The sequence below is a fragment of the Drosophila sulfurigaster genome, chromosome 2L, assembly GCF_023558435.1.
Source record: "Drosophila sulfurigaster albostrigata strain 15112-1811.04 chromosome 2L, ASM2355843v2, whole genome shotgun sequence".
NCBI lineage: Eukaryota > Metazoa > Arthropoda > Insecta > Diptera > Drosophilidae > Drosophila > Drosophila sulfurigaster.
This window is the reverse complement of record NC_084881.1, coordinates 7,740,893-7,768,112: the sequence shown is the minus strand read 5'-3', so window position 1 is coordinate 7,768,112 and position 27,220 is coordinate 7,740,893. Positions and strand designations below refer to the sequence as shown.

At 34.6% G+C, this 27,220-nt stretch overlaps 3 protein-coding genes across 3 annotated transcripts in view; 2 read left to right on the top strand and 1 right to left on the bottom strand.

Annotated features, from left to right (window-relative positions):
* LOC133842257 (fibrinogen-like protein 1) overlaps positions 1–4,505 on the top strand; it is a 56,262-nt gene extending 51,757 nt beyond the window's left edge. Inside the window, exon 3 of the mRNA XM_062275305.1 lies at positions 4,319–4,505. Within this exon, the coding sequence (XP_062131289.1) occupies positions 4,319–4,439 (121 nt within the window). The 3' untranslated portion in view covers positions 4,440–4,505. The remainder of the gene's footprint in view (positions 1–4,318) is intronic.
* LOC133842248 (potassium voltage-gated channel protein Shaw) overlaps positions 1–26,437 on the bottom strand; it is a 50,044-nt gene extending 23,607 nt beyond the window's left edge. The window contains 2 exon segments of the mRNA XM_062275286.1: positions 15,453–15,788; positions 25,990–26,437. Of these exon segments, the coding sequence (XP_062131270.1) occupies positions 15,453–15,496 (44 nt within the window). The 5' untranslated portion in view covers positions 15,497–15,788; positions 25,990–26,437.
* Positions 2,976–4,265, top strand: LOC133850630 (fibrinogen-like protein 1). The gene is made up of 2 exons (XM_062286764.1): positions 2,976–3,104; positions 3,174–4,265. The coding sequence occupies exons 1-2, from the start codon at positions 3,042–3,044 to the stop codon at positions 4,263–4,265; spliced, it is 1,155 nt and encodes a 384-aa protein (XP_062142748.1). The 5' UTR covers positions 2,976–3,041.
* Positions 26,438–27,220: the final 783 nt, after the last annotated feature.

Below are 27,220 nucleotides of genomic sequence, written 5' to 3'. Positions count from 1 at the left end.
CTGCAAACTTGCAGCTTATTTTATTTTATGTGTTTTATTTTTGTCGTCCTTGTTTTAGTTGTTGTTACACAATTGAATAAGAGCATTTGTTTGCAATTTATTTAAAATTTGTCTTTCGCCTTTTGCAATGGCAGTAAATTGAAAGCGGCATTTTACTTGCTCCGACTCCTTGCTGTAAATACAATTTATTTGAAAGTGCCTTTGGGATTACACATTTGATTTATTTATAAGCCAAGTTTGCAGGTGGCTGAAGTAACTTGCCTCAATGCTAAGTGATTTTCTTTGTAAACAAAACTAATGATTTGAAACAAGAAAAAAAATAACTTCAAGAATCTTGTTTTGCATGCTAGCAAACGATTTATCAATTTAAATCGATTTTAATTTTATCCAACTGGAAGGTTATTAAATTTAGTTCGATTATATAAAATCTATCTATAGAAAGGATAACAAATCAATGGGGTATATTAGTTTAGTAGTTCTACCTATACAACTATGAATATTTTCATTAAATAACATGTTAATTTGTATAGTAAGTTGGCGAATTTTAAAGACAGTGCTACTTAAATTATGAGTACAGAGTATCCATCAGGCAAGCCTCGTCGTAAGATGACAGTTTTTATTCCACTTCAACAGTTTTCATGCCATTTGAGCATTGGCATCCCTTAATACCCTGGGAAAAGCAAATGCAAATGCAATATATTTCAATAACCCGCTTTCCCAGCAAATATGTCGCGCACATGGCGTATGCGAAATTGCTTTTACCGGCAGCATTTTAAATTGATTTTGAACAATGCCAATTTCATGCATATTCAGATATGAAACACTATCAACAAAAAACTAAAAAATTGCCACAATGAATACTATGAAAATTATAAACGATTCCAAACCACCTCGAAAAGGACACGGCCAAAGAGGATGCGGATGAGAACGAAGACGAGGACGAGGACGAGGGCGCAAACGACAACGACAACGTGTACGACAATGTGGATGAGGATGATGATGGAGAGCATGGCGTGGCTGCCAAAAGCGCAGCCGTGCGCAATGAGCCGAGTGCACAGGTACAGCGAAGCGTTGCGGAATGTTGCTCTCTCTCTCTCTCCCTCTCTCTTTCTCTTTCTGCCTCCTTCCAACCAGAGGACAAGAGCACAAAACATAATTGAAAAGCATTTTTCAAAAAAAAACATCGCCTAATGCGCACTAAATGTCTCTAATATGGACGGGCGAATATAAAGTCCGGTCAAAGAGAGAAACTTTCACGACTAAAAGATACCACGTAAACAGTGCCTTAAATAATAATATAACATAATATTGTATAATATAATATAATATAATATAATATAATATAATATAATATAATATAATATAATATAATATAATATAATATAATATAATATAATATAATATAATATTATATTATATTATATAATAAAATATAACGTAATAAATAGGCGATAATAAAAATAGGTGACTTTAATTAAATTCCAATTCATCTTTTATGACTCCTAGATTTTATAAAATATAAGTTTTTGAAATATTCATAACAAGATGAATAAATTAGTGTAATATTAGTTTTCCATATTTTATTTTAGTACTTATTACATATTAAATACGTATTATATTTTTATTGTTTATTAATTACTCATATTATCATTCCTCTTTAGTTGTTATATATTTCAATTTTGAATTCTTAAAAGTCTTGCATACCCAACATTACAAGGCACTTAACCAAGTAATCGTTATAAAGGGCTTAAAAGAAGCCATTTTCATGCATTGCGCCTGCTATAATTATGCGTATCTCGGCATCGTTTGCGTGGACATGGAACGTAACATACTCAGTTGGTCGGGCCAATTACAATTATGATGCCTATGGGACGCAACTATAACTTAGTATTTGGCACTTCATTAGTTCGAGCGATGCAGAAGCAGAAGGTGCTTGCAAGGGCAGTCAAAGGACGTGCAAAAAAAAAAAAAATGCGCAAAGTTGGCCAATTTGCCGAAACATTTTCGTTTTCTTTTTTTTTTTTTTTTTTTGCTTTTGCAGCAGTATTAAGTGCTAGCAATTCGACTTTATCGCATTGTATACACTCGATTACGTTGTTATGGCTCTGCCAAAAGGTCTAAATGAGTGAATGGCAAACACCTAACAAAAAAAAAGATGCGCTTAAAACGTGGCGACGAACTGACAATCCACCTGACTAGACGTAGAGAGAGAAATAAAAAAAAAGGGGCAACACCATCCCTTTGATCATTAACTGGAAAATGGGCACGGACAAGCTGCAGATAAGCGAAAAACAAACACAAAGCAAACTCGGCAACAGCATAGGATTGGGCTGTTAACAAAGGCACTGGCAGCCACAGGACATGCCCACGGGGATTAGCATCCCAAGTACGATTAAAGCAGATCAAGGCGTTCGTTCCTCGACGTCAATTCTGACATCTTAAGTCGGGCGAACATCTTAATTCTCTCTTTATTTGAGACGCAGGAAAATATACACACATAATACCAGCATAATACTTGGCTTATTCGTGAGCCAGAGAGAATTCTTTTTTTAATTGAATTGCTAATAATTTGTTTAAAATTTGTGACAACTTGATATTAAATAAAGTATATTCATTTTGTTGTATAGTAACTGTACACTATATAATTATTTCGCAATATAGATTTATTTCATATTAGACAATTTATTATTTTCGACACTTTTCCCTAAATTCTTTGCAACAGTTTATCGAAGTCTCTGTTAATTTGTGCCAAAGCACAATTATTAATTATAATTTATCGATCATATTTATTCATACTGTACAGGCAGTTTAAAGAAATATATAAATTAAATAAATCTATCATCAGCAAAAGGAAAAACAACAACCATATCTAAGTTAATCTATTCCATATAAGCGAAATGTAATTTGCAAATATTTATATAAATGATTGTATAAACACTGCGTTGTAATAATATAACAACAAATGGTTTCCATCAACATTTGAGAATAAGAAGCTTTCAGTTACCGTTTACTTGTGAAACAAATCGGAGTGAAAAATAAAAATGAATAATATTCAAGTGAATATATTTTTAATATTGCTAATAGCATATAAAGTTTATAGTTCGGTATGAATCTCAATTAAAATACATATATGTATTTCAATAATTTTTGAAAATCATTATTATATCATTCAGTGTCTTATGGCCTCAAAAGAATTGGGTGATCAATGCAGTCTCTATTGCTATCAAGTCGTAAAGCCGCTTCTTCAATACGTAAATACTACCACAACAATGACACAGGAACAGAACGAATTGCAGCAAACAATAAAGGTGCAAGCCGAAACAATAAAAAACTTGAACGAATTGATGAAATCTAAAGATATGCAACTAATGCAGCAAAACAAATCGATTCAGTTAAGTGAAAGTCACGCTCTAAATCAACAGAAACTTATTGATGAATATAAAATGCAATCGGAACTCAATTCAAGATTCTATGAATCGTGTCAAAGGCGTAATCGTAATCAACAAAATCTTTATGAAAATTTGAGTAAATCGTTCAAAACTCTCAATCAAAATCAACAAAAACTTATTGATCAGTTTCAAGTGCAATTATCTAATCTGAAATCAGAAATCCAGTCTAAAGATAACAAAATAACCAAATCTGAAAATTTAAATACCAATGTGTCAAGCTGTCTCCGCAAAATGACGGGTATTCATGTGATCACACTCCCCGATGCTCAGCCATTCATAGTTTCATGTGAATCGAATTGGATTGAAGCTGGAACTGGATGGACTGTAATACAACGACGAAAAGATGGCAGCGTCGACTTCAATCGAACGTGGTCTGAGTACAAAGAAGGTTTTGGAGATCTGGGTGGAGAATTCTTCCTTGGGCTTGAGAAACTTCACTTGCTAACACAATCTAAACCTCATGAATTGTATATACTCCTTGGGGACTTCAAACATGAAACACGATATGCCAGATACAATAACTTTGTCATTGGCAACGAGACAGAGTTTTATAAGTTAGAAGAACTGGGAATATATTCAGGAAATGCTGGTGATGCTTTGAGTTGCCACAAAAATAAACCGTTTTCAACAGTAAATAAATTTCATCATAGTGGCTCCAACCCTTGCGCTAAAAAATATAATTCTGGCTGGTGGTTTTATGATAACGATGACACCTCTTGCTCTGTGATGGAAGGGGTCTTGCGGAAAGCCGGTGTGCATCGTGCTGGCACTATATTTTATGATGATATTGACATCATTGGTTGCTATATGTGGTAATAATTTGTTATTATTCAAAATAATAAAAACGATATAATTGAATTAAATTTCAGTAATCTAAATGGACGTTACGCATTTACCGATACAGATAAGGATATTCCAAGCATGGATTGGAACGAATGGAAATTGCGTCCCATGAAATTTGCTCACATGATGATTAGGCCAGTTAATTAAAAATATTTATCAAAATGTAAATAAAAACTGAAAAAATATTAATAAATAAAAAAGTCTACCTAATTTAATTTTTATACATATTTATTTATATAATAAATAAATTTGCAATTGGTTGTTCTTATAGAAAATAATATTTTTTGTGTTGACTGTTTGCATAAAAGCTGGAAAGTACAAAATTTGGCTACTTGACAAGGTGTTGACATATCGTATTCACACAGTTTAATAGTATTTTTAAATATATAATTTGTATATAATATATGGGTGGAAACGAAATAAAAATATATTTAAATGAAATTAGAAAAATATGTACAACAACTTGAAGCTAGAAAAAACTAATATCAAAGTAGAAATTTTTACCAATCTACATTTTGATGCTGGATAAAAAAGACTTCATTCTATTTTTCTAATCGCCACAATTATCGTTGTTTGCTCGTTGTTTTCTAATACCACAAAACCAATTTGATGATCTCAGTAGACAGCGGATCAATTAAACTTGACCCGAAGATCATCTTTCAAACACAAAAAAAATTATGGTACCGATAAGACAGCAATATAAACAATTACCACAATCAGTTTTGTTTTGAGTTGTGAACTGAATAGGAGTACAAAATTAAAATGAATATTTCTTTGTGTAGAACAATTATATTGGCAATATTATTGTTTGTATCTCAAGTGAAATGTTCGGTATGTCTCTCCATTGAATTTAAGATTTAACTGAGCTAACCAAATTAATATTGTACTCAGTGTTCCACAATCTCAAAAGAATTGGATGATCATTGCAGTACCTATTGTTATCAAGTCGTAAAGCCGCTTCTTCAATACGTAAATACGATCACAACAATGACACAGGAACATTACGAATTGCAGCAAACAATTAAGGTGCAAGCCGAAACAATAAAAAACTTAAATGAATCGATAAAAAATAAAAACGTGCAACTCAAACAGCAAAGCAAATTGATAAAGTTAAGTGAAAGTCATAGTCAAAATCAACAGAATTTAATTAATCAACATAAGATACAATCCGAACTTTGGTCAAAATTTAATGAGTCGCTTGAAGTTAAAAGTAAAACTCAACAAAAACTTATTGATGAGTATAAGATGGAATTATCTTCAATGAAATTAGAAATTCAGTCGAAAGATGACAAAATAAAGAATTTGCAAACTGAAAAAAGTTAAAATCAAGGAACTACAGAGTGAACAATCATCTAGCTGTCTCTGCAGATCAACTGGCTTTCATACAATCACACTCCCAAAAGCTCACCCATTCAAAGTTTCCTGTGAATCGAATTTGACTGAAGATGGAACTGGATGGACCGTGATTCAACGGCGTAAAGATGGCAGTGTGGACTTCAATCGAACATGGGCTGAGTACAAGGAAGGTTTTGGAGATCTGGAAGGAGAGTTCTTCCTTGGGCTTGAGAAGATTCACTTGCTGACACAATCCCAACCTCATGAATTGTATATACTCCTTGAGGACTTTGAAAACGAAACACGATATGCCAGATACAGTTACTTTGCCATTGAAGACGAGTATCACGGTTATAGATTAGATGCTTCAATATTTTCAGGCAATGCTAAAGATGGACTGCAATATCTAATAACGGGTACATTTGTAACACATGATAGCTTTGGACGAATTGCAGTTATTAGAAATCCCGTATTATTACAATCTTTTGGCTGGTGGTTTCGTCGTAATTATTTATTTAGGTAATAATGTGAAATTATTAGAAACGTTACTTTCACTTAATAATATATAATTTCAGTAATCTAAACGGAAAATATGCCTTTGCCGATAGAGATACAGATGCTCCAGGGGTATCGTGGACTGTTTGGAAATCACAGCCCTTGAAATATACTCAAATGATGATTAGACCTAAAACATTTTGAATAAAAACAAAAATTTATTGTGACTTCCAAGATTTTTATTCGATGCCATCCAAATTTCCAGAGTGCATGGAATTGAAGACTTTAGCTTTCAAACTAGGATTGTTATGAGAAGCGAGGTAACGAGGAATAGAAATGCTTTTAAATATCGTGTGGTCAAGTGTGTTAAACTCGTTTTACCAATCTTTTACATGTACAATACACCCGTATTGCATTTCCTTCAATTGTGATGCGAATTCTCAGTGTGAAGACTCGTGAAAAGAGCGCAGTTGAGGTTGAGAGTTCGCTGTCTCACGATTAGTAGATCCGTAAGTAGAGAGAGTGAGAGATAGTTCACTAAGTGATGCCGAATGTTTGGGTCCAATAAATGAGTGGCATACAAGTATGAATTATCAGCACTCAGTATTTCATTTTGCCGAATCTTGAACCTTAACTTATGCGCGGCAGTGCTCAGATATTCTGTGCTTGGTAACAGCATTACTAAAAGTATTTCTATCTACACCATCCGTGCTACTGACAGCATCTGCACCGATTATTGGATCGTCGCCGCTATTTTGGATCACGTGTCTGCATTAGTAGAATACTCTGCGCTATCTCTTATTTTAAATATTCTCAAAAATCATTGTTCTTACATTTTTTTAATGATTTGTATCGCTCGATCGTTTGCAGGGAGATCAAACTTGTTTCCAATTGTTGCCACGCCCACTTCCACCCCATCGATACAAATCAAAAAACAACTGTCATTTCAAAGCTAGAGTCGAATTTTAGTATCTACAATAATAACTATTGTCTTTGTAATTCCTGAATATTTGGTTGCGAACATATAAACATTGTTGACGTTATTAGAGAAATATTTTTGTATGGGCAAATACGCCTATTTACTAGGGGGTCTTAGTTACTTTGGCTGACAGTCCGATATATTTTGTACTCTATGGTATATTTTGAGTGTAATAATGTATCAACACACATAGAATAGCCTTTGGCATATATATATATATTTAGCTTTAGAGCATCTCACAGTCGACCATACTCGACTGTAAATTTCTTACTTGTTTTATAATTTGGTGGTTCATGTTTTTATACATTCTGAGTACCTGTCTTACATCCGAGTGGTAATACTCCAAAGTTACCATTGCAGCAAAAATAAATATGGAAACAGATTGTTATTTGTTTTATAGACAACAGGGAATACAGCTGAGAATGCAATTTTATAAACAATAAAATTTTGTTTTTAATGTAAGTTTTAAGAATTTGTCTAGTTGCATTTGATAAGCAACATCTCAAAAAAAAATTAATTCAATTATATACATATCACATACATATCAAATCTGTCTCGTCTGTTACCCTAAAGATAAGTATTTGGCTTGATGTCGATATACTTAAATTTAAAAAAAGGATGGCGATGATTGCAAAATGAATGTACGAGCGAAAGCTAAACGGATCGGAGTTGTTGTTGGAAAAGTAAATGTGGATGTCGATGTTGTTGTATTTGTTTTTGCTGTTTACACATGTCGCAAATGCATGCGCCATTTGGCAGATGTGTGCGAAGCGACTGCGGATACGGAAATGTGAACAAAGCGAAAGTGAAGGGTGCGTTTGAAAGAATGTGTGTATGTGTGCATATCTGTGTGTGTGTGTGTATATTCATGTGTGTGCTCGGTCGTTCGTTGGTGTGTGCTAAAGTGAATGTGGGTGGGCATGAAACGCCTTGCTCCTGGGGCATTGCCGAAGGGCACGAGGCTAGACGCCATCCTGCTGATGAGTCGGCATTGCAGCGCTCTTGGCTATTAACTGTTGCAAATATTTGCATAGGCAACCGCGCAGCACTAGACACTGAAAGCAGCAAACAACACAACGCAACACAACACAACACAACACAACACAACACAGCACAAGCCAACCCAACCCAAAACAACACAACACAACAAAGCACAAAGCAAACATGGCGAGCAAACAAAGAGACATGCAACAGAGGCAACAGGACTCTCTATACGCATTACACATCTTTTGAATTTCAGACACTTAGCAATATGAGAAACACGTCGGCAACAAAGGCAACAACAAAGCTGACATCAGGTAATAAACTTGAAAGCGAACGGTGTGAAAGATGATGATAGAACTTGTGTATATCTTAGCAGCTCTTCTAACTACAATAGATTTTATTTGAAAGTTTCCAGACATAAAATAAATACAAATTATTAAGAATCTTTCCATACAATGATAATAACTTTGTGAACTCTGTAAAGTTGACATAGTAAACCACAATTGAGCAATTAATTTAATAGTTGCATTTCAAATTTAATTAGTTATAATGTGGGGTTATACTGCAATAATATTCATTCTTTTAAACTACACACCTTTAACAATTTTCTTAGATTTAATAATAATACTATAATAACACAAAAAGGCTATTTTCTGGAATTATACTATTGTGTGTTGAACGCTTAATCCAAAACTGTTAAATACCCATGTAATCGATTTTACTTTAAGTTCTATCTTGCCTATAATTGTAGAATATCATCAAGCGTTGATTCTTGGCAGATTCTTCAATTCAACTGAGCATGCTTCGTTTGAATGTCATTGTAACGCCAAATAAGTTCTCCACTTGTTAAATTGTATATTATTTAAATAAATTACAATTTACAAAGCACGGAATTTATAATTAATTTGATTTAAAAGTCTTCCGTTGTAACTTCATTAGTACTCGCCACCATCACCACGAAGTCTTTAAGGTATAATCGAATTTTAAGAATATTCCCAACGCATCACAAGTCGGTGGCAGTCGTCGTTAGCTTTTCGTTGAAGTTTGGGAGAAGTGAATGTTCCTTTGCATTTGGGAGGTTCCCATAATGAATTACATAACGGTATATGTATATATATTTGTGTACATGACGAGTCCCTGCTAGGGAGCTGGGGCATTTGGAAAACCCTTTTTAATTAACTCGCACAAAACGCGCGAACAAAAGATGAACCAAAATACGAGTACAGCGGCCAAAGTGCGTTTGTGCGCCATTTTTATTTGCTGTTGGCAGCGGGACATGGTTAAAAGTGAAGCCCCTTCATTCAGCCGACTTCTGAGTAGAAATTTCGTCTGTTTTTGTTGTTGCTGTTGCTGCTGTTGTTGTTGCTGTTGCTGCCACCGCCGAGTTTTGCCTTGCCTTACAAATTGTATTTCAACGGTTTTGCGCTTCATTAAAATTGCTGTTAAAATAACACACGCACAAGCGTAAACACACAGACCAAAAGGAGGGTGGGGTGAGCGGGGAGGGGATCGGGTGAATGAGCACAACTCTTGCACAAGGACGTTGGCTGGAGACATGTGTGCGCCAGCTGACAAGGCTTACAACATGATTTTGTGGCTGTGTATCCTTTTGTTGCTCTTTGTGCGTTACAAAAAATGCCTCACAAATAAACACGGACTACAAAACTGCTGCGCCCGCAAGCAATCTACAAAAAGCATCACCAACAACAATGCTCCTGTTAACCCAAAGTATAACGGAAGCTGTCAGGAAAGTAACTTTTTCAGTCACCTCCCACTTCCGCCCACTGACAGCATAACATTGCCGCCCATATAGCCCAGATATGAGAATTTAGAGAATTTTATATTTAACTCAGTGTACTATTGTAGGTCTCTAATGGATTTGGAAAAAAGGCGATGAATCCCTTTTGCTTCAATACAATTTTAATGAAGTTGATTATGTACGAGTTTGTCTGATACTGAGATAATTAATTTTGGTTCATCAATAAAATCATATTTTTTTAGGAAAACAAGTAAAATGTTCAAGTAAAAGCAAAACAGTGAAAACATTTTTAATTATAATAATATATATATTTGGTGTATTGGCATAAAATATACCATAGAGTACAAAATATACCAGATTGCCCTACAAAAGTATTTCCCAAATAATTTCTACAATTTTTATTCGATCGCATCCAAATTCTCAACAATAAAATAGACTATAATTTTAATTGATGTTCCAAAATTTGCAACTCTAGCTGCGGAGGTGTGTATGGCAAAAAAGTGAAACACATATGTATTATAAGTGCTGTCGACAAAAATGTATATCTTTATCTTTTATAGTCTCTGAAGGCTAGGTGTTCATACGAACAGACGAACAGGGCTTCGTCTCGGTTGTCGACGCTGATCAAGAATATATATATATACCTTATGGGACTGGAGATGCCGTCTCTTGCCTGTTACATGCATTTCGTGAAATCATCATATATTTTGAATTCATTCATTCTTTAAATTTTCCTTGTCACATAAAATTTTAAACAATTGACAATTGGAAAGTGTCATCTCAGTTTGGCGCCTAAAAAAAGTTTGTTTTGCCTGCTTATATCTAATAGAATAGAATATAAGCAGGCAAAACAAACTTTATTTATTTTATGGCCCCTTCCGCGTCTTCCGGCAAAATTGTTTTCCGATTTCTACCACAAATCACTTCCAAGTGTCCCAAAAATACGCCCCTAAACTGTAGCAAAGCGGTTAACCGCTGGTGTTTAAAGAACCTTTGATAGAGTGACAACAGGGCGAAAAAGAATGCAACGGAAATTCAATGTGAAAGTATATTAAATATCCCGAAGTTAATGAAGCGTAAGCAACACATTGGCGACGATATCAAGAGGCTACTATAAGTATTTTAAACCAAAAAAAAGATACAAACCACAATAAAGCACCAAACAACAAATATAAAACATTAAAGCAACCCGAATTGTTGAAGTTATTTATTACTCGTATTTTCTGCCATTTTTTCGTCATTGTGATACCCTGTTAAAAAACAAGTCAGAAAGATACTTCACTTGTCTCGACTGTGAGATACCCGTTACCCATTTTGAATAATAGCAAAATATAGCTGAATTACTTTTAAAATATACCAAAGTGATGTACCACAAAAAAACTAAAAATATGACAATGGTATATTTGGTATATTAATATAGTACTACATTCAAAATATACCATATAGTGCAAACATACCAGATTGTCAGCCACAGTAGGCATTTTTGCCCATTGAAAAGTATTTATTTATTAACTTTAATAATTTTTAGATATTATTGTATAATATAATATTTACCACAATTCAATTTTTACCGATTTGCGGGGCGAAAGTGGGTGTGGTCAAAATATGAAACAAACTTGATCTGAGTGCAAAAATAACAAGTGCTGTCGAAAATCTATATGTCTATATCTTATAGTTTCTGAGGTCTAAGTGTTCATACGGATAGATGAACAGACGTACACGGGTATATCGTCCCGTCTATTGATTCTGATAAAGAATATATAAATATAATACCCTTCAACCCTATGTGTAGCTAATATTCATATGCATTTGCTTTGCGAATAATTGATAAAATTAATTTTATTAATTTTATTTGTTTACTAATATATCTATGGAAATTCAAAATATTTTAGTTTAAATTTTATTCATTGGTAAAAAGAAATTATTCTCGATTTAAAGCAAGCATAACCCTTCGCTCAGCCAAAATATGTATACTAAAAAGAAGATATTAAAACAAAACTCCCATAACTATACTGAATTTCTCGTCCGATTTCGCCCTATATTGTAATTTTATACATTGATGCATATTACAGGGCGTAATGTAGTCAATATAAGCAGGATGCAATGAATTTGTTACTCTCTGCATTGTTACTTTTTTGTCGAATGAAATGCACAGCTGTTGATTTTAAATGATGCTCCTTGTTGACTGTGGTTTTGTTTCACTTTGCTGTTGTCGTTGTCTTCGTTGTTGTTGCTGCATCCAGCTTCTTATGTAAGTCATGCGCGGCTGTTTTGTTGATGGTCTTTGGGGCTGTCTTTGTCTCTGAAGCTGTGCCTTATGCCATTGTTTCTGACACTTGGCTTTAAGCGGCTGCTTCAGCGCTCAAAATGTCACGAATTCTTGCAATTCTTTCTTCTCCTCTTTTTTTGTTGCGACATCGTCTGCCGCAGGATCCTTGTCAGCACTTTTTTTTGACGCTTTGTTAAACGCCAAATTGAAAACCGAGTGGTGTTAGTGGAAAATGCAGATGATTTAATTCGTGAATTGAGTTTTTTCCCTTCTTTTCAATAAGAACGACAAATTTAATAACTTTTATTTGCATAGCAATGAGTGTTTTAATCTAATTTACCGTTTTGAAACTTTAATTTTAAATTAAAATGATTCTAATACTATATATTATTCAAATGAATATTCAAAAAGGATTTAAATTAAATGAATGAATGAATGCATTTAGAAATGTATGAACAAATAAAAGAGTAAACTTCAGTGGTTGAATAATTCATTTTAATAATTAATAGCAGGCAAATGAAAAATCAAAAATTAAAACGAAAACGAAAAAAGTTGAATTTCTATTAAATTCAATAAATACAATTAGTTTATACATTTTTAATCACTTTAAAATGGCAATTATGTTGTATAGATAAATGTTCAACTTAAATGGCATTAAAATTAAATTGAAACAAATTGATTTTCACAGCAAATATAATTCATTTAGCTTGCAAATAAATTATACCAAATAATTAATAACGTAAGCAGATATATTGAACAGCTCGTTATTGAATTAAAAATGTGGCAAATATGAAAAGTCAATTGCGTTAAACTGCTGCGACTTTAAGCCAAAATCAATCTGTATCTTTAATAAAGTCAACACCACACACAAAACATCCTTTGCTCAACCTTATACTCTACCCAACTCGGAGTCGTTTGAGGCTCCCTCTTTTATTTATTGACTGTTAAACTTTTCATTAGCCATTTCGTTTAATTCGCACACAATAGCAAAGATTCAAAGGCAAAGAAGTTGCTGCTCCAAAGCAGAGGCCGGCAGAAGTCGAAAGAGAAAAGAAATGGCGACAACGGATGGAGCAACATCAACATCAACAACAGCAACAGCAGCAGCAACAACAGTAAGCATCGCCACTAAGTATAATGTATTTGTGTTGAAAGCAACCACAGCAAAAACTTTATTGCCCGTATGAGTATGTGTGTGTGTGTGTGTGTAGAAGTATGTGTATTTGTGTTGCTGTATAGCACAGATACAATCAGAGCGCAATTGTCTGCACTGATGAGCGAAGCAATGGAGCGGCCATCATGTAAGGCATTCCCCTGCCGTTGGCACCTAAAACACCCCGCCCCTTCCTCCGCCCACTCGTTGTGCTTTTTATGACAAAGAGAGCACCACGTAATCACAATGATAAGAATCACGCAGCCCCGACACAGACTTACAGACAGATACAATGAGTACGACAAAAATGAGAATTATTTTCGTATGATGATTAAGTGAAAGTTTGCAACCCAACAAGAAAATGAAGCTACAAAGATTTCAGGGGACCGATAGATAAATACCCTCGATCTTGTTCTATTAAATTGATTGTCAACTTTATAAATAATACAAATTTTGCAAAAAATGAAAAAACTTATTTGATTGTTAAGCCAAAATATATAAAATAAAATATAGATGATAATTAAATTTGTGAATTGCAAACTTAGCAGAACTGTTAATAATAAATTTATTCAGCTTAAAGTGAATATGTTTATGAATTTCTCTATTTTTCAATTTGATAGCTCAGCATGATGCTGCATTTGAGTCAGCTCTTTCCAATGCTTAACTTGATATGAATTTATATTTAGATCGATATAAATACTCTTAGTATATTTATGCACAAACAAAATCACGTTGCGCTTGCAAAGGTTTAAGCGAAAACTTTTATTCAATGTGAAACTTTAACAAATAGCAAACAACTTTTAGCGACATGTGCACACACACAAAAGAGCTGAAATACATGATATGTGTGTGTGTGAATTATTTGAGCTAGAAACATCTGCGATGTGACAGCATGATGCCATGCAGTCAGGCAAAGAGTCGCGCGGCTCTGACCCGTATAAGTATGCTACAAAGCATGTGGTCCGCCTGCTTCTCCTGTGCTGTGCAGAGAGGCCGAAACTCCCAGACACGTAGTCATTCCGTTTGCTGTGACAACACACACACACACACACACTGCAGTCAGTCAGTAGTGCACAATGCTTAGGCAAACATTGTAGTGGTGTGACATATACATATTGCAGCACTTACCCCAACCCCTCAGGATCGACAAAACTTGGTAGCAACTCAACCAAGATTCCCTCCCATTCTCGTATGTGTATGTTCCACATGAACAGCAGCTAACGCAACGTGTAGCGATTTCAATACTCCAAGTCACAGCAGCGACACTATAATTTGTGTTGAATTGACGTCGCAGTCCAAATATTATACAAATGGACGGCATAAATACTTTATGAGATGTCCAAACAAACGTTTGGATATTCTCTGCATCAATTTTATGCATCGATGTGTTTCATAAAATAACATTTAATTTTCTCTTGTACTGTCATCTTGTTATTTATTGCACTGAATATTTATTTTAATATTTCTTCGTTATATTAAATGCCTCTTCTTGCATAAACGTACAACGTTTTCCATCATTTAACATCATGTTGCATTCTGCTTTAAGTCTGATTTTTTGTTTTTCAATTTGCGGTCGGTTTTGCAGATGCCATCACTTTGGAAAATTCTCTCAACTGCAAACAAAAATGCAAATACATGCAAAACAATGTAGTTAATTTTACACTGCGGTCTGCCAAAAAAATGTGGCAAGGGTTCTAGCTTATTTTGCCAACAACAAAATTAACTTGATTTTTAGTTTTTGGTTTCAAATGTTTGAATTATTTCAGGCATTTTTTTCTCTTTAGCATTCTACATAAATTCGATAAATGAGTTTAAGAGTAGGTAAAAGTCGAGTGAGCACATTCATTGACAGAAATGAAATGAAATTGAATTCTCAGAAGAGGAAATTTTATTTCACATTCACATGTATCACAAGTAAACACATCAGGAGTATACAACAATCTTCCAATGGGGAATCTCTTTTTAATTTAATAGCCAACAAACACAAGGGAAATTCAATTTTTATCAATTTACATCAAAGATTCAATTTACTCTTAATGTCGCTTGATTTGCGAGTTGATATCAAGAAGAGTGATTGAAAAAAAATATTCTTGAATTTAGCTAACAATTAAATATATAAATATTTCACTATAATTTATATCCTGAAATCAAAGCATATATTAATTAAATAACATTATTGTACTCACCTTATGCCGCCAACATTTAATATAATCCGATTTTCACCATCCATGTTGCATGCAACAGTAGCGACAACAGCAGCCGCATACCCAAAACGCTTTCAGTTAATCTTTTAGCACATCTTACTTTTAGTCTGAACTAGTTTCGATTCCAGAGATGTAAAGATAATTAATTTTAAATGTGTATATTTTTTTTCACTTTTAAAATTTAATTTTCTCTAGTCACAAACTCGAAGCGAAATGCTTGTTAATTAGAGCCAAGACTAGGAGCATTCCAAAGAGCTGTAGTTCCAGCAGCTTCTCATTGGCTTTTAGTTTGGTTTGCATATCCTCGAGGTCCTTTGACTGCAAAGGGAATGAAATATATGGTTTGCGTTTTAGTTGTGGCGCTCCCAAAGTGATGCACAAGCCGAAATTGGGTTATAATCTAGAGTAATGTGTGTGCTTATACACCAGGGCAATATATTACGTATGCTGGCCAAAAAAGCTCTCCCAATACTCTAAACAAAGATAATATTATTTTTTCACTTCCTTGGCAAATAATTAAAAATAGATTTGAAAGAATTGAAATTTTTATTTATACGATTTCTCATCAATTTTGTTATAAATAAAAATTAAACTTTTTTTAAATTGTTTATAAATGTGTTGACCTTTTTATTTACTTTAAATTAAAATTGGTTGAATACAAATTTAACTGCGTTTTATTATTCGATTAAATTGAAAATTCTTTAATAAACTTCCCTTAAAGCAAAAAAGATTTAGCACCTAAATTGTTAGGGTATCAAAACTTCTATAGTGCCTGGTGAGTATATTAAGTTCTTATATGTTAGTCCTATCTACTTCGCTCTTTCGTGCACTTTTACTAATGCTTTCGCAACACTTCTCATATAATATGTGTAAGTAATTGGAATTTTTTGCGTAATGCATGAATGCTCTGCAAAAAATAGTACATATTTTTTTGAACGCTTGTAAACATTTTATTTAAAATCCAGAAAATAAAGTAAAAATGTATTTAAAATAACAGTATGCCTAAATGAATCCACAAGCTAAATGTTAAGCTGCATATAATAAACATAAACAAATCCGACAGCAAATTGAAGCCCAACAGTCCAAAGGCAAGTGCATGAATTTTGTATGTGTTTGTACCTGAGAGTATTGACAGAATCAAATACATGTTGTTAACTTGAAAGGGGCCACAAAAATGTAAATATGACAGCTGCCTCGAGTGCCTCATGTTGGTTGAGTTAACAAAAAAAAAAAAATGTAAAAGAAAAGAAAATTCTCTGGCCAACCGTACATTTCACTTCACTTCAAAGTTGCTCTGTCAAAGTTATTGCTGGCGGGTGAAACTTTTGTTATTTGCAGATTGTGCTGATTGATAGTCAAGAGAAGGAGAGAAAGAGAGTGCAAACAATTTGGGATACAAATAAACAGTTTGAGCCCCCGAAAATTGGCAAACTGACAAATGACCTTGCCCAAGACAAAGACAAAGGAACACAAACTTTTCACTTTTTATTGTGAAAAACGAATGCACAACTTTAACAAAACTTACATTTGTGTAACTAGCGAAAAAGATGAATATAAAATATAGCTTTTATTTGGAATGAATGTGAACTTACCAAAAAAAAATTAAAAGCCACAGATAAACATGCAAATAAATACATTTATTTGATTACTTTAAATTGGCAAAGAGGTAGAGTAAAAGTAAAGTAATAACACTTATTGAAAGTAAATCGACACGGTCAATACGAATACCAACTCACACACACACACACACACACATACACAAACACACAGTCACTCAGAGATTGCCACAATAATGTAGCACGTCATTGCGGCATTTTTATGGCCAACAGAGTCGAAACGATGTGGATGTCGAAGTCGATGTCGATGTCGATGTGAATGCTGCTTGCAGCAGCTTTAACGATATTTTCTTTTTTTCCTTTTTTTTCCAACCACTTTGCATGGGTATGCAAATTTTTTACTTGGCCGCACTTTTTGCATATTCTGGTAATACGATTCAAGCCATGCTGTGGGAGCCGCTGTCAAAATAACAAAATGTTGGTTAAGTGTGCCAAAGCCGAGGACAAAGTCTGTGAAAAAAGCCATTCAGCTGGTCGGTTAATCAACTGACTCGACTTGGAGGACTCCACAAAGACCCCGCTGACCATCTGACTAGTCAGACAGACAATGTGCACACATAAGAGTTCTTCTAACATGCCATCGAGTGGGAAGCTGAAGCTGGAGATGGAGATGGAGGTGGAGGTGGAACTGTAGCTGAAGTTGGCACAGCTTCAAGTGCGTCATCAATCTCTGCTGCGCTGGGGATTTTCATTCATTGACGGTGACGATGCGAACCACGATTGTAGTGGTGTAGAGGGGGAGTTCGCAGTGTGTGGCGGAGAAGGGGGGATTGGCATGAAGAGCTGCTTGTGCTGAGTGCTTTCAGTTCGCGCTTTGTCTTAGTCTCATTGTGCACCGTCTGTTAGTGGCACTTTTGGCCTCAACATTCAGTCAATCAACTTCTCGTTGATATTCTCATGAATTGCGCCTTTTAGGAATGAATAATTTTCACTTAAACGGATTTCCATTTGAGTTTGGATTGCCACACAGCGCTACACAAAGACCTTATAACGACCTAACCACATTTTATCTTCAAAGTTTGCTGCTAGCCAGCATCGCAAGAGAATGAAACTGAACTCAAATCTAATTTCATTAATAAGACGTCACTCATACGCCACATTAAACCGACGATACAATCAAATCGAAACCTAGAAGCTTAAGACCATGAAAACTTATTGCATGCAAGAAAAGTTTGGAAGCTAAATTGATATGATTATAATTTCGCGAATTTCAAGGTAAAGCTAGTGAAACTTGATTAAAATACAAAAATTTATAAACCAAAGATCGCATTTTGAATTTTAGGTATATTTTTAAATATTATATTACCAAAAACAAAACGAAGTTACCCGCTAGCTTCACGATTAAAGGGTAAAACTCACGTTTCAAACATAGTTCAAGTGAAATACGAGTCAGTTAGTGTGTATCTGTATTGTGTTCGTATCTTGTATCTCTATAACGTATCTTTTTTGGCAGCAAATAAAGCAGAACAGCTTGCAAAACTCGATACAATAAAACATGCCAGATACCAGGCAAATGTTTGGCAGTAAGCAGAAAGGCAAACTAAAATAATACGAAGATAGAAAACGCAGAAAGCACACTGAACAACTTTTAGGCAAAGCAAACAACAAAATACAAAATAATATGGAAAGTCAAAAGTGCAAAGACAACAACTGCTCTGAAGGAAAAGTTATAAATATACGAGGTTGCGTTTTTGCATTGTTCGGGCTAACAAATTACAGCCAAAATCAATGGCCAGGAAGTATGCGTCAGTAACTATGGCAACAACTAGGACTTTGACTACGACAACGAACACACAACAAGGTCAACATGCCATTGTCCAAGTCGGAAGCCATCCCTATTGCCGAAGGCAATCAGAGGATAGCAGAGGATAACAAAAAATGATTATACGGCGCTTTGTAAATGAGCCGGGAAACTGCAACTGACTTGTTTGCTCGAAGGCAGCGTAAACAGGCTGACAACCAAATCGTATTATAATCTCTGATTTCAAATTTATGACTCTCAACGTATATAAAATAGTAGTATAATTTTATAGTGAAAAATGTATATTGAGGCACTTCTAAAACATAATAATGTTAATTAAAGTTATGCTTTGTTTTTATTTGCTTTGATTTAAAAATACTTGGTGCATTCTAAAATCATTTGGCGTAATATTTTATTGTTGACAATAGCCAATTAAGGACAAAAAAGCTTTTTGAGGATTGTGAAACGTGATGATGCGTTTGAAGAGGGGAAACAACAATGAACCATTTGGAATGCAGCAAACAAACACAAGTAAAAAATCGACAGTCGAGTGTTCTCGACTGCCAAATACCATTTTCAATAAAAGCGAAACATTGCGGTTTAAAAAAAAAAAACACCAAATGCATTTTTCTAAAAATACTATAAATATACCGAGGATATATACATACTATTTCGCTGTAAATATACCATAGAGTGCAAAATATACCAGATTGTCAACTAAAGCAACTATAAGTCAACTGCAGCACCCGTGCGATATTCTAAATATATCCCAAATTCATTTACCGACAATACTAAAATATACCGAAGGTATTTAGATATACTATTACGTTCAAAATATGCCATAGAGTTCAAAGTATACCAGATTGTCAGTCAAAGTAACTATACGCCTTCTGCAGCAGCAGTGTGGTATTCTAAAACTATACCAAATTTACTGATAAAATACTTAAATATACCGATGGTGTATAGATATGCGTTCAAAATATACCAGATTGTTAAACAACGCAATTAAAAGCCAACTGCAGAAGACGAATTTTGCCATATAAAATTATTTCTTATTCCTTTTTTCTCGATGCACAAAGTTATAACACCCTTCTACCCTATAGATTAGCGGGTATAAAAAGCTTAAGTATTGAGGGTAAAATATGTATCTATGACAACTGCAAGAAATCAAAAATTGCTTTTCTGAACTTATTCCCCTCTCTTGTGCTGTCTGCATAATCGTAAAGATATTTGACAAAAGAACAACATCTAAGCAACAAAGAGAATCAAAATCTAATTGTATATACAGAAGCGACAAAAAAGATTCATTGCATTGCAAAAAAAATCAACGTTGAAATGTGCCAAGAACGAGAAAATATATCCATCTAATTCATAGGTATTTATTTGGCGGGTATATAAATGATTTTTGTATGCATGGCAAAAAAGAAGAGAAGAGAAAAGAAAAGAAAAGAAAAGAAATATGATTACCACTTGACAGCTGTTGCAGCGTGGTGTTTGGCTTCAAGTGTATTGTGATGGGGCGTGGTCCTGTTGGCATCCCAGCTGTTGGGCATAAAATCAAGACCACATGAAATTGAATTGTATTTTATGAGATTTATTATATTACTCCACTGAAGCATAGGCATTCATATTCAGATTTGTTTCAGCTCATGGCGTGAAGATGTGTGGGACGTTTAAGCTTTATTCAGAGAGAATTCTATTAGTTTTCGATATCATCCATTTTTGGTAATCTTTAATAAATTATGAAGAGACACATTATTCAATTTATACACTTTGCACTTATCATATATCCACTGAAATAAGTAAATGTTGAATGTGTTTCAAATTGACACTAACATGAGAATTTATTTTCGACTATTCCATAAAATCGTCATATGTTTTTGCCGGTTCCCAATCAAAAAGGCTTATGCTGGATAGATAGACAATTCAGTGCGACTGAGCTTATCAATGTAAAATTGCATGCCATCGGCAGTTACATATGTGCCTGTCATGGAATTTATCCACTTCGTATTCGCATTCACATTCACAACATAGCTGAAGTCAAAGCCCTACGCCAAAGTTTTAAAAATCACTTGAACTATGAGTACACACGGCCATGAAAACATTTAACTGCACGTTTGTATATATATATATGAACCATATATAAATGTGTATACTTATGTGAATGTGAACATACTTATATAACTTATTTTAGTGCTTACTTTTCAGCAGCTTCTCCTCGAAATGCAACATAAATCAGAAATTGTTCCCTTTCCCTCTCTTCATATATTGTATGTGAACGTTTTCTTTTTTTTACGTTTGTCATGAGAAAAAGTTATTTGAACTACGACGATGGTGAATAAGGTTAGGGGAGAGTGGTATTTTGGTATTTGGCATTGGCAGGCCGTGTCTGAGAAACTATTTTCTTTTCATTTGCCTCGGCAAAGGCATACCGAAGAGCACTTATGGCATATAATAGAACAAGTATATGTAAAACATGTCCGAAAGCCAAAGTTATTTATCGACTTGCAGATTCTCTATGCTTAAATCGTTCAATGATTAAATTTATAAACAGTTAACTGATATTAAATATTCGATAATCTCTTAAAGTATACGCAATATTAAATGAAACGAATGAACATTTTTTCCAACTTTATTTTTAACTTTTTCACATCTCTTACATAAAGAGTATCTTAAGAACGGTCTGATTAGATTTTTAGCCTGTCAAACAGCGACTCGTTTTTCATTTTCATGTCTTGGTAGTTCAGTGAAATAGTTATTGGAGATAAGTATAGTTCGCTCCTACACCTTCTATCATTGACGTGCATTTCGCAAAAATATTTCAATTTTACGATTATTTCACGTATTGCAATTGAAATAAGTTTGCTCTGTTTGATGTGTCGGCATGTCGGCGTAGCTCCGTTCGTATTGGGGTTTTAATTAAAAGCAAATATGTTTGCTTTAAAGTTACCAAAACCACACAAACATTTCATGCCTTTTACGATACATACAACGAGTATCCCGTAAATTGTTTGCTTAGTTTTGTGGGCGTGTTTACATTTGTTTACCTTGCCGAGGCCCGAACTAAACGTATATTTTGTTATATATTTTTCGGAAATTTGTTTGCAGGCGTGTGTGCATTTTATGTCACAGCTTTCAAATGCATTAAAGTTCATTAAAATGCAAAAATTCAATTTTAACGCAAGTCAATTATTTTCATCAGCATCAAGTATACTCTTCTATTGCATTAAACTACTAAAAGCGTTTCATCGAAAGTATTCTAATTTGCAATTTTCTCTAATACACATTTGCTTGTCTGCTTCATTATCCGAATCTTTCTGAAATTGACAACCGTTTCGATGATAAACTATCGAATGCAGATATGTTTTTAATGAAGTTCTACTAAATATATGTTTGCCACACGGTCGCAACGTTAACAAAAAAAAACCGATATGAACATTCCTATAATATTGCGCTATCAGCATCAAAATTAAGTCATCAACGTGAGGGGAAAAAACCCATAATTAACAAAGTCAAACAATCAGCGCCGAAGACAATATACTCTACACATACAAAAAAGTTGCATTCACTGAACTCAACTAAACTTAATTACAATGAAACAATATAGATTGAAATAAAAATATAACAAGATATCTGAAGATTTTAACTATTTCGATATTGTTATTGTGAAGAGCATGTGGAATGTTGTGTTGGCTGACGTCAATGGAGCTGCATGAGTTGTCTGCACGCGGCATGTTTAATTAAATTTGCAAATTATTTTTCTTGCAGTTAATTCTGTCAACGGCTTCGCAACGCAATGCTGGATAAATTGCAATAGCGGGAGCAGCAGCAGCACTAGCAGTTGCTGAAGAATCAGGAAAGGCTTCCGGACAGACGGCACCTGATGCTGAGGCTGAGACTGAGGCTGGCACCATGGCGCCGGAAAGTAGGCTACATACATGAGTCAGTAGGTCAGAGACATGAGAGCAGAGAGTAGACTGTCAATGACGATGCCTGGAGCTATAGCTGAAGCTGAAGCTGAGCTGGCTTCAACGAAACGGAACACCCCGCATCCGTGGCATGAACAAGTCGTCAGCACTTGGAACACTCCCACGAGGCAGAACACACAAGGACTAGTCAAGCCTGTTTGCCATGGGCGTCGTTTTGCTTGCTTTGCTGTTCGTTTTGTGTTGAGATCCTTGAGTTTTCTTAGATGCATGCATACTTTCGGGCCTTCCTCCATTAGCAGCCTCATTATTTTTTCAAAATTCGTAATTTTTATGCATGCTCACAACAGTTTAGTTAATTTTATGGACGTTTATTAATTCCAGCTAGACTGAAGGCCATCAACTTGCAGTCTAATTATATTATACAGCTTTTTAATATTCCGTTTACGATAATTGATGGTTGTACAATTATTAGTTGAAGCAACTGCTTTATGCATTAACCTTTTCAACATTTCTGACATCTTTATTTTCAAATTAAAACAATACTATGAGTGGGTTTTTTTCTGCATAAGATTTTTAGGCTCCTTCAAGTATTTTGCAAATGCAAGTTTTATTTTTATTTAAAAATTAGAGTTTCTTACTATAAACTAAAGTTTAAACAACTTCACTAATTTTGTATAACAAACTATAATTAATCGACTTCTTTCCTTTAATTTAATGATGTGATGATTATTAGTTCTTGACATACCAAAACTAAAATTAAAAAAAAAACCTTTAATCTAATTAAAATTTCTTCTCGAAGTTGTAAATTCCATTTTTCTTTTTATTTAGTAGATTTCCCCACCATAAAGTTAAAATACAATAAATCCAACTTGTATTTCAATATGTAATAGTCAACTTATTATAGTTAACTTTAATACAAATTAAATAGAAATGAAAATAAATGACTATATTGATCAAGCAACTGTCATTGTCTCCTCAATTATGGCCATATGTTGTCTGACTGCATAGATTCTCAACTTTGTAGACAAGTTACTCAGGGTGTCTTTATTGAAATTGCCAAGTAAATGTTGTTTGCAATAATGGGAACAATATAATTTGCATAGCAGTTCTGTTGGCCAGTCGTCATCAAGAAATTATAAAATTAAATATTCATATTGCGCATACGCCTCGTTGCACTGCAGACAACATACGCAGTTTGATTACCAATTCGCAGCGACTGCAAATCCTATACGAAATTACACGCCACAATGACTGCCAACCATACTGTAAATTATAGCCCAGTTCAACTTCTAGTTCTGTGGCACAAGTGAACCCATTAGAGTTCCACCCAAAAAACTCTTCGATGCGTCTCGAGCGCGGTCGTAACCCTCGCCGCCCAATAATGCTCCCGACGTGCAGAATTGTGGCTAGAAGCTTGAACATTATTTTTGTTGTTGGCCCCAAAACCAAAGCAAAGTAGTAGTGGCGCCCATGCTGAGGACATGTTTTATAGCCACGTTCGTCTCCTTGTCGACTATTAAATGGGCAAAACTAAGGCAGCAGACTGTACCTTAATTACATTGGTCGTCGCGTCATTTCAATCAGTCGCCTTCTCAGTCTTTGTCGCAGTTGCAGTCGAAGTCCTTGCTCCATCCACAGGACAACCACTTGATGGCTTTGACTGCAAATGTGCAACGTTGATGCGCGCAAAAGTGTCTCGGCTGCTTAAGCAAACGGTCACAGCATCCTTGGCCGCCGTATTCGTCTTAACTCAATTACAGGATTACGGCGCAAAACGGATTTCGGACTGGCCTGACTGCGACTTGGACTTGGGACTTTGTACTTTGGCGCACGCGTCACCCATAAAAACTTTGATAAATGCATGAAAAGTCATCTCTTCTTCTTTTTTAAGTTGCTTTTTGGCACTTTTGACTATGTTGTGTTTATGTCTCAGTTCCACATAAAAAGTGACAAAAGTTGACAACACTGAAAACTTTTTGCCTATCCCCCATTGGCCAGGCCGGAGGAATGAATGGTTTTAGGCATGTCCCCAGCCAATCTAAATCCCCATAAATTAAACCTTTTTTGCCCATTACCTAAACAACAAAAGCAACAACAACAAGAACATAGAGAACGGCGGCAAACTGAAACACCAAAAATATCTAAACACATTAAAAGCAAACTAACAACTTTTTCTTTTCCATATACAACTGCAAACTAATAAAAACATTTACAACAATAAAATACAAAACGAACTCTCAAATGCGCTTTGCAGGCTTCAAGAAACTTTTGCAGCCTCAAACAAATTCGACTGAAATTTTCGAAGGATGAAAACTTTTTGTAGACAACTACGAAAAATGTATATTTTCATTTGTAATAGCATTTAGATTTCAATACATCCTAGAAACTTTGCAGGTAGAAAACTTTTTATTTCATATTTATTATGCTCACAATTTTGCTAGATTGATAACTAAATAAATTCATCATTTTGATAAACTCAATTGCTTAATCTGTGTTTCATACATATAATATTTAAAATGAATAACAAATCTATGTATATTTTGTTTAATAAATTCACTTATTGTGTCTAATAATATTATAAATTCTAATTTATTTAAGTGATATATCTGTAATATTAAAAACTAGTAGTTTAATAACGTAGTTTACAATCTTATTAAACCGAACCATTCGCTTAAAAAGCTTTAAATTGTAAACTTTATTGTCTTATTAAACACTATTTTTGTAGTCACCCTAATGGACAAACAAATTAATAATATGTTGCATTTTTTTTTTTAATTAATTGAAACCCATATTTAGTACATCAACTTCTATAAACATTTTAGTATTTTTCTGATGTGTATGAGTTTTAGTTTAGCGCACAGCTTATTAAAAAATACTTAGTCGAAGGTCTGATGAATAAACCATTAATAACCATAAATCCTTTTGGGAAGTTCCATATCTTGAGAGAAGCTGTTAAGGGCTGTGGAACCCTATATAAATTGATGCCAACATAAAGAGGACTACATACAGTTGAGCTGTGTTATTTTATAGCTCCCTAGGCGGCTCACACACAAATAACAGACGCAACAAAAACATCAACAACAACAACGAAAAAACACAAAGAAACAAACAAAAAAACAACAATAATAATAACAGAATGAATAGGGAACAGAGTTAGCCGTATTAAAGTTTGGCGAAAACAAAGGGCAACCCCAAAAAGAAGCTACAAAGTGAGCTAAACAAAGGCTCGTTACCTCGACCAATGTGGAGATGCTTTAATCCTTTAAGCAAACTTTGGACTGGCAGTATATGAAATCCTTTTCCCTTGAAGCGCTCGTAAGTATTTCGTAAATAATTTGTTGGTCACACTTTGGCACACACTCGCTCACACACACACACACGCAAACGAAGTTACAAAACTCACACACACACACACAAACACACACGAATAAAGTCCCGGGAACCTGTCGTCCAATTGTCCAAGTTAGAAGACGCGGCCAACTTTTGGCACCTCCACACTAATTCCACACGCACTTTACGGCCGGCCGCACTCGGAGACACTCGCTGGCTTATTAACACTTTTCAACTTGGCCAGCCTCGCCAGCCAGCTTCTCAGCTTCTCTGACTTCTATCATGGGCGTCCTTTTTCTCTCGGTTTGTTGGTCGACTCAAGTGCCTCAGTTGTTGCTGCCGCACGCACGTCTAAATACGAACTGAACGCAGCACGCAGCCTGCCAAAAGGACATGCCATCGCCTAAACTAAGCTACCTCAGTCGCCATCGCCATCGCCGTCGCCATCGCTGTCGCCATCGCTGTCGCTGTCGCTGCCTCTAGCGTTGTTTCTGTTACCATCGCTGCTTTCGTCGTTTTACTCCAGCCGAATAACGGGATGCTGCAACTTTAGCTTCCTTCTGCAAAGAGAGCGAGAGAGCGAACTGGAGAGAAAAGCTCATTCTCATCTATGAGCATGTGGTGAATTACGTCGACAATACACTGAACATAACCTTCGATGTTTTATTGCTCGTAAACATTATAAATTCTGATATGTAAAAGAATGAAATACTATCTAAAAAAATATTTGTATTGCTGTTGAAAATTATAGAACTACAATAAAATTCTATTCAATGGCCATTAATGTATATTAACTTGGTGAAATATTTAACAGTATCAAGAGCCGTGACAATATTGTCCAACTATTCGTCCGTCTGCACTAATACATTTATTTCAATGACTATATGTATAGTATGGTCAAAATTCAAACAGTAACAAAAACAGTAGCAGTTTAAAATTTTAAATGAGATCATTGGTGCCTAAATTTGGTATTGATTTTAGAAAGAATTTAAAATGGCGCTACACAGTTACTGGTGTCGGCAGATACAATGTTAAATTTAACAGCTCTGTTATTTAGCATACGATATGAATGTTAATTAAATATATCTATATTGCGACTAAAATAGTAACTATGTATTCAAGTTCCTTCTTGAA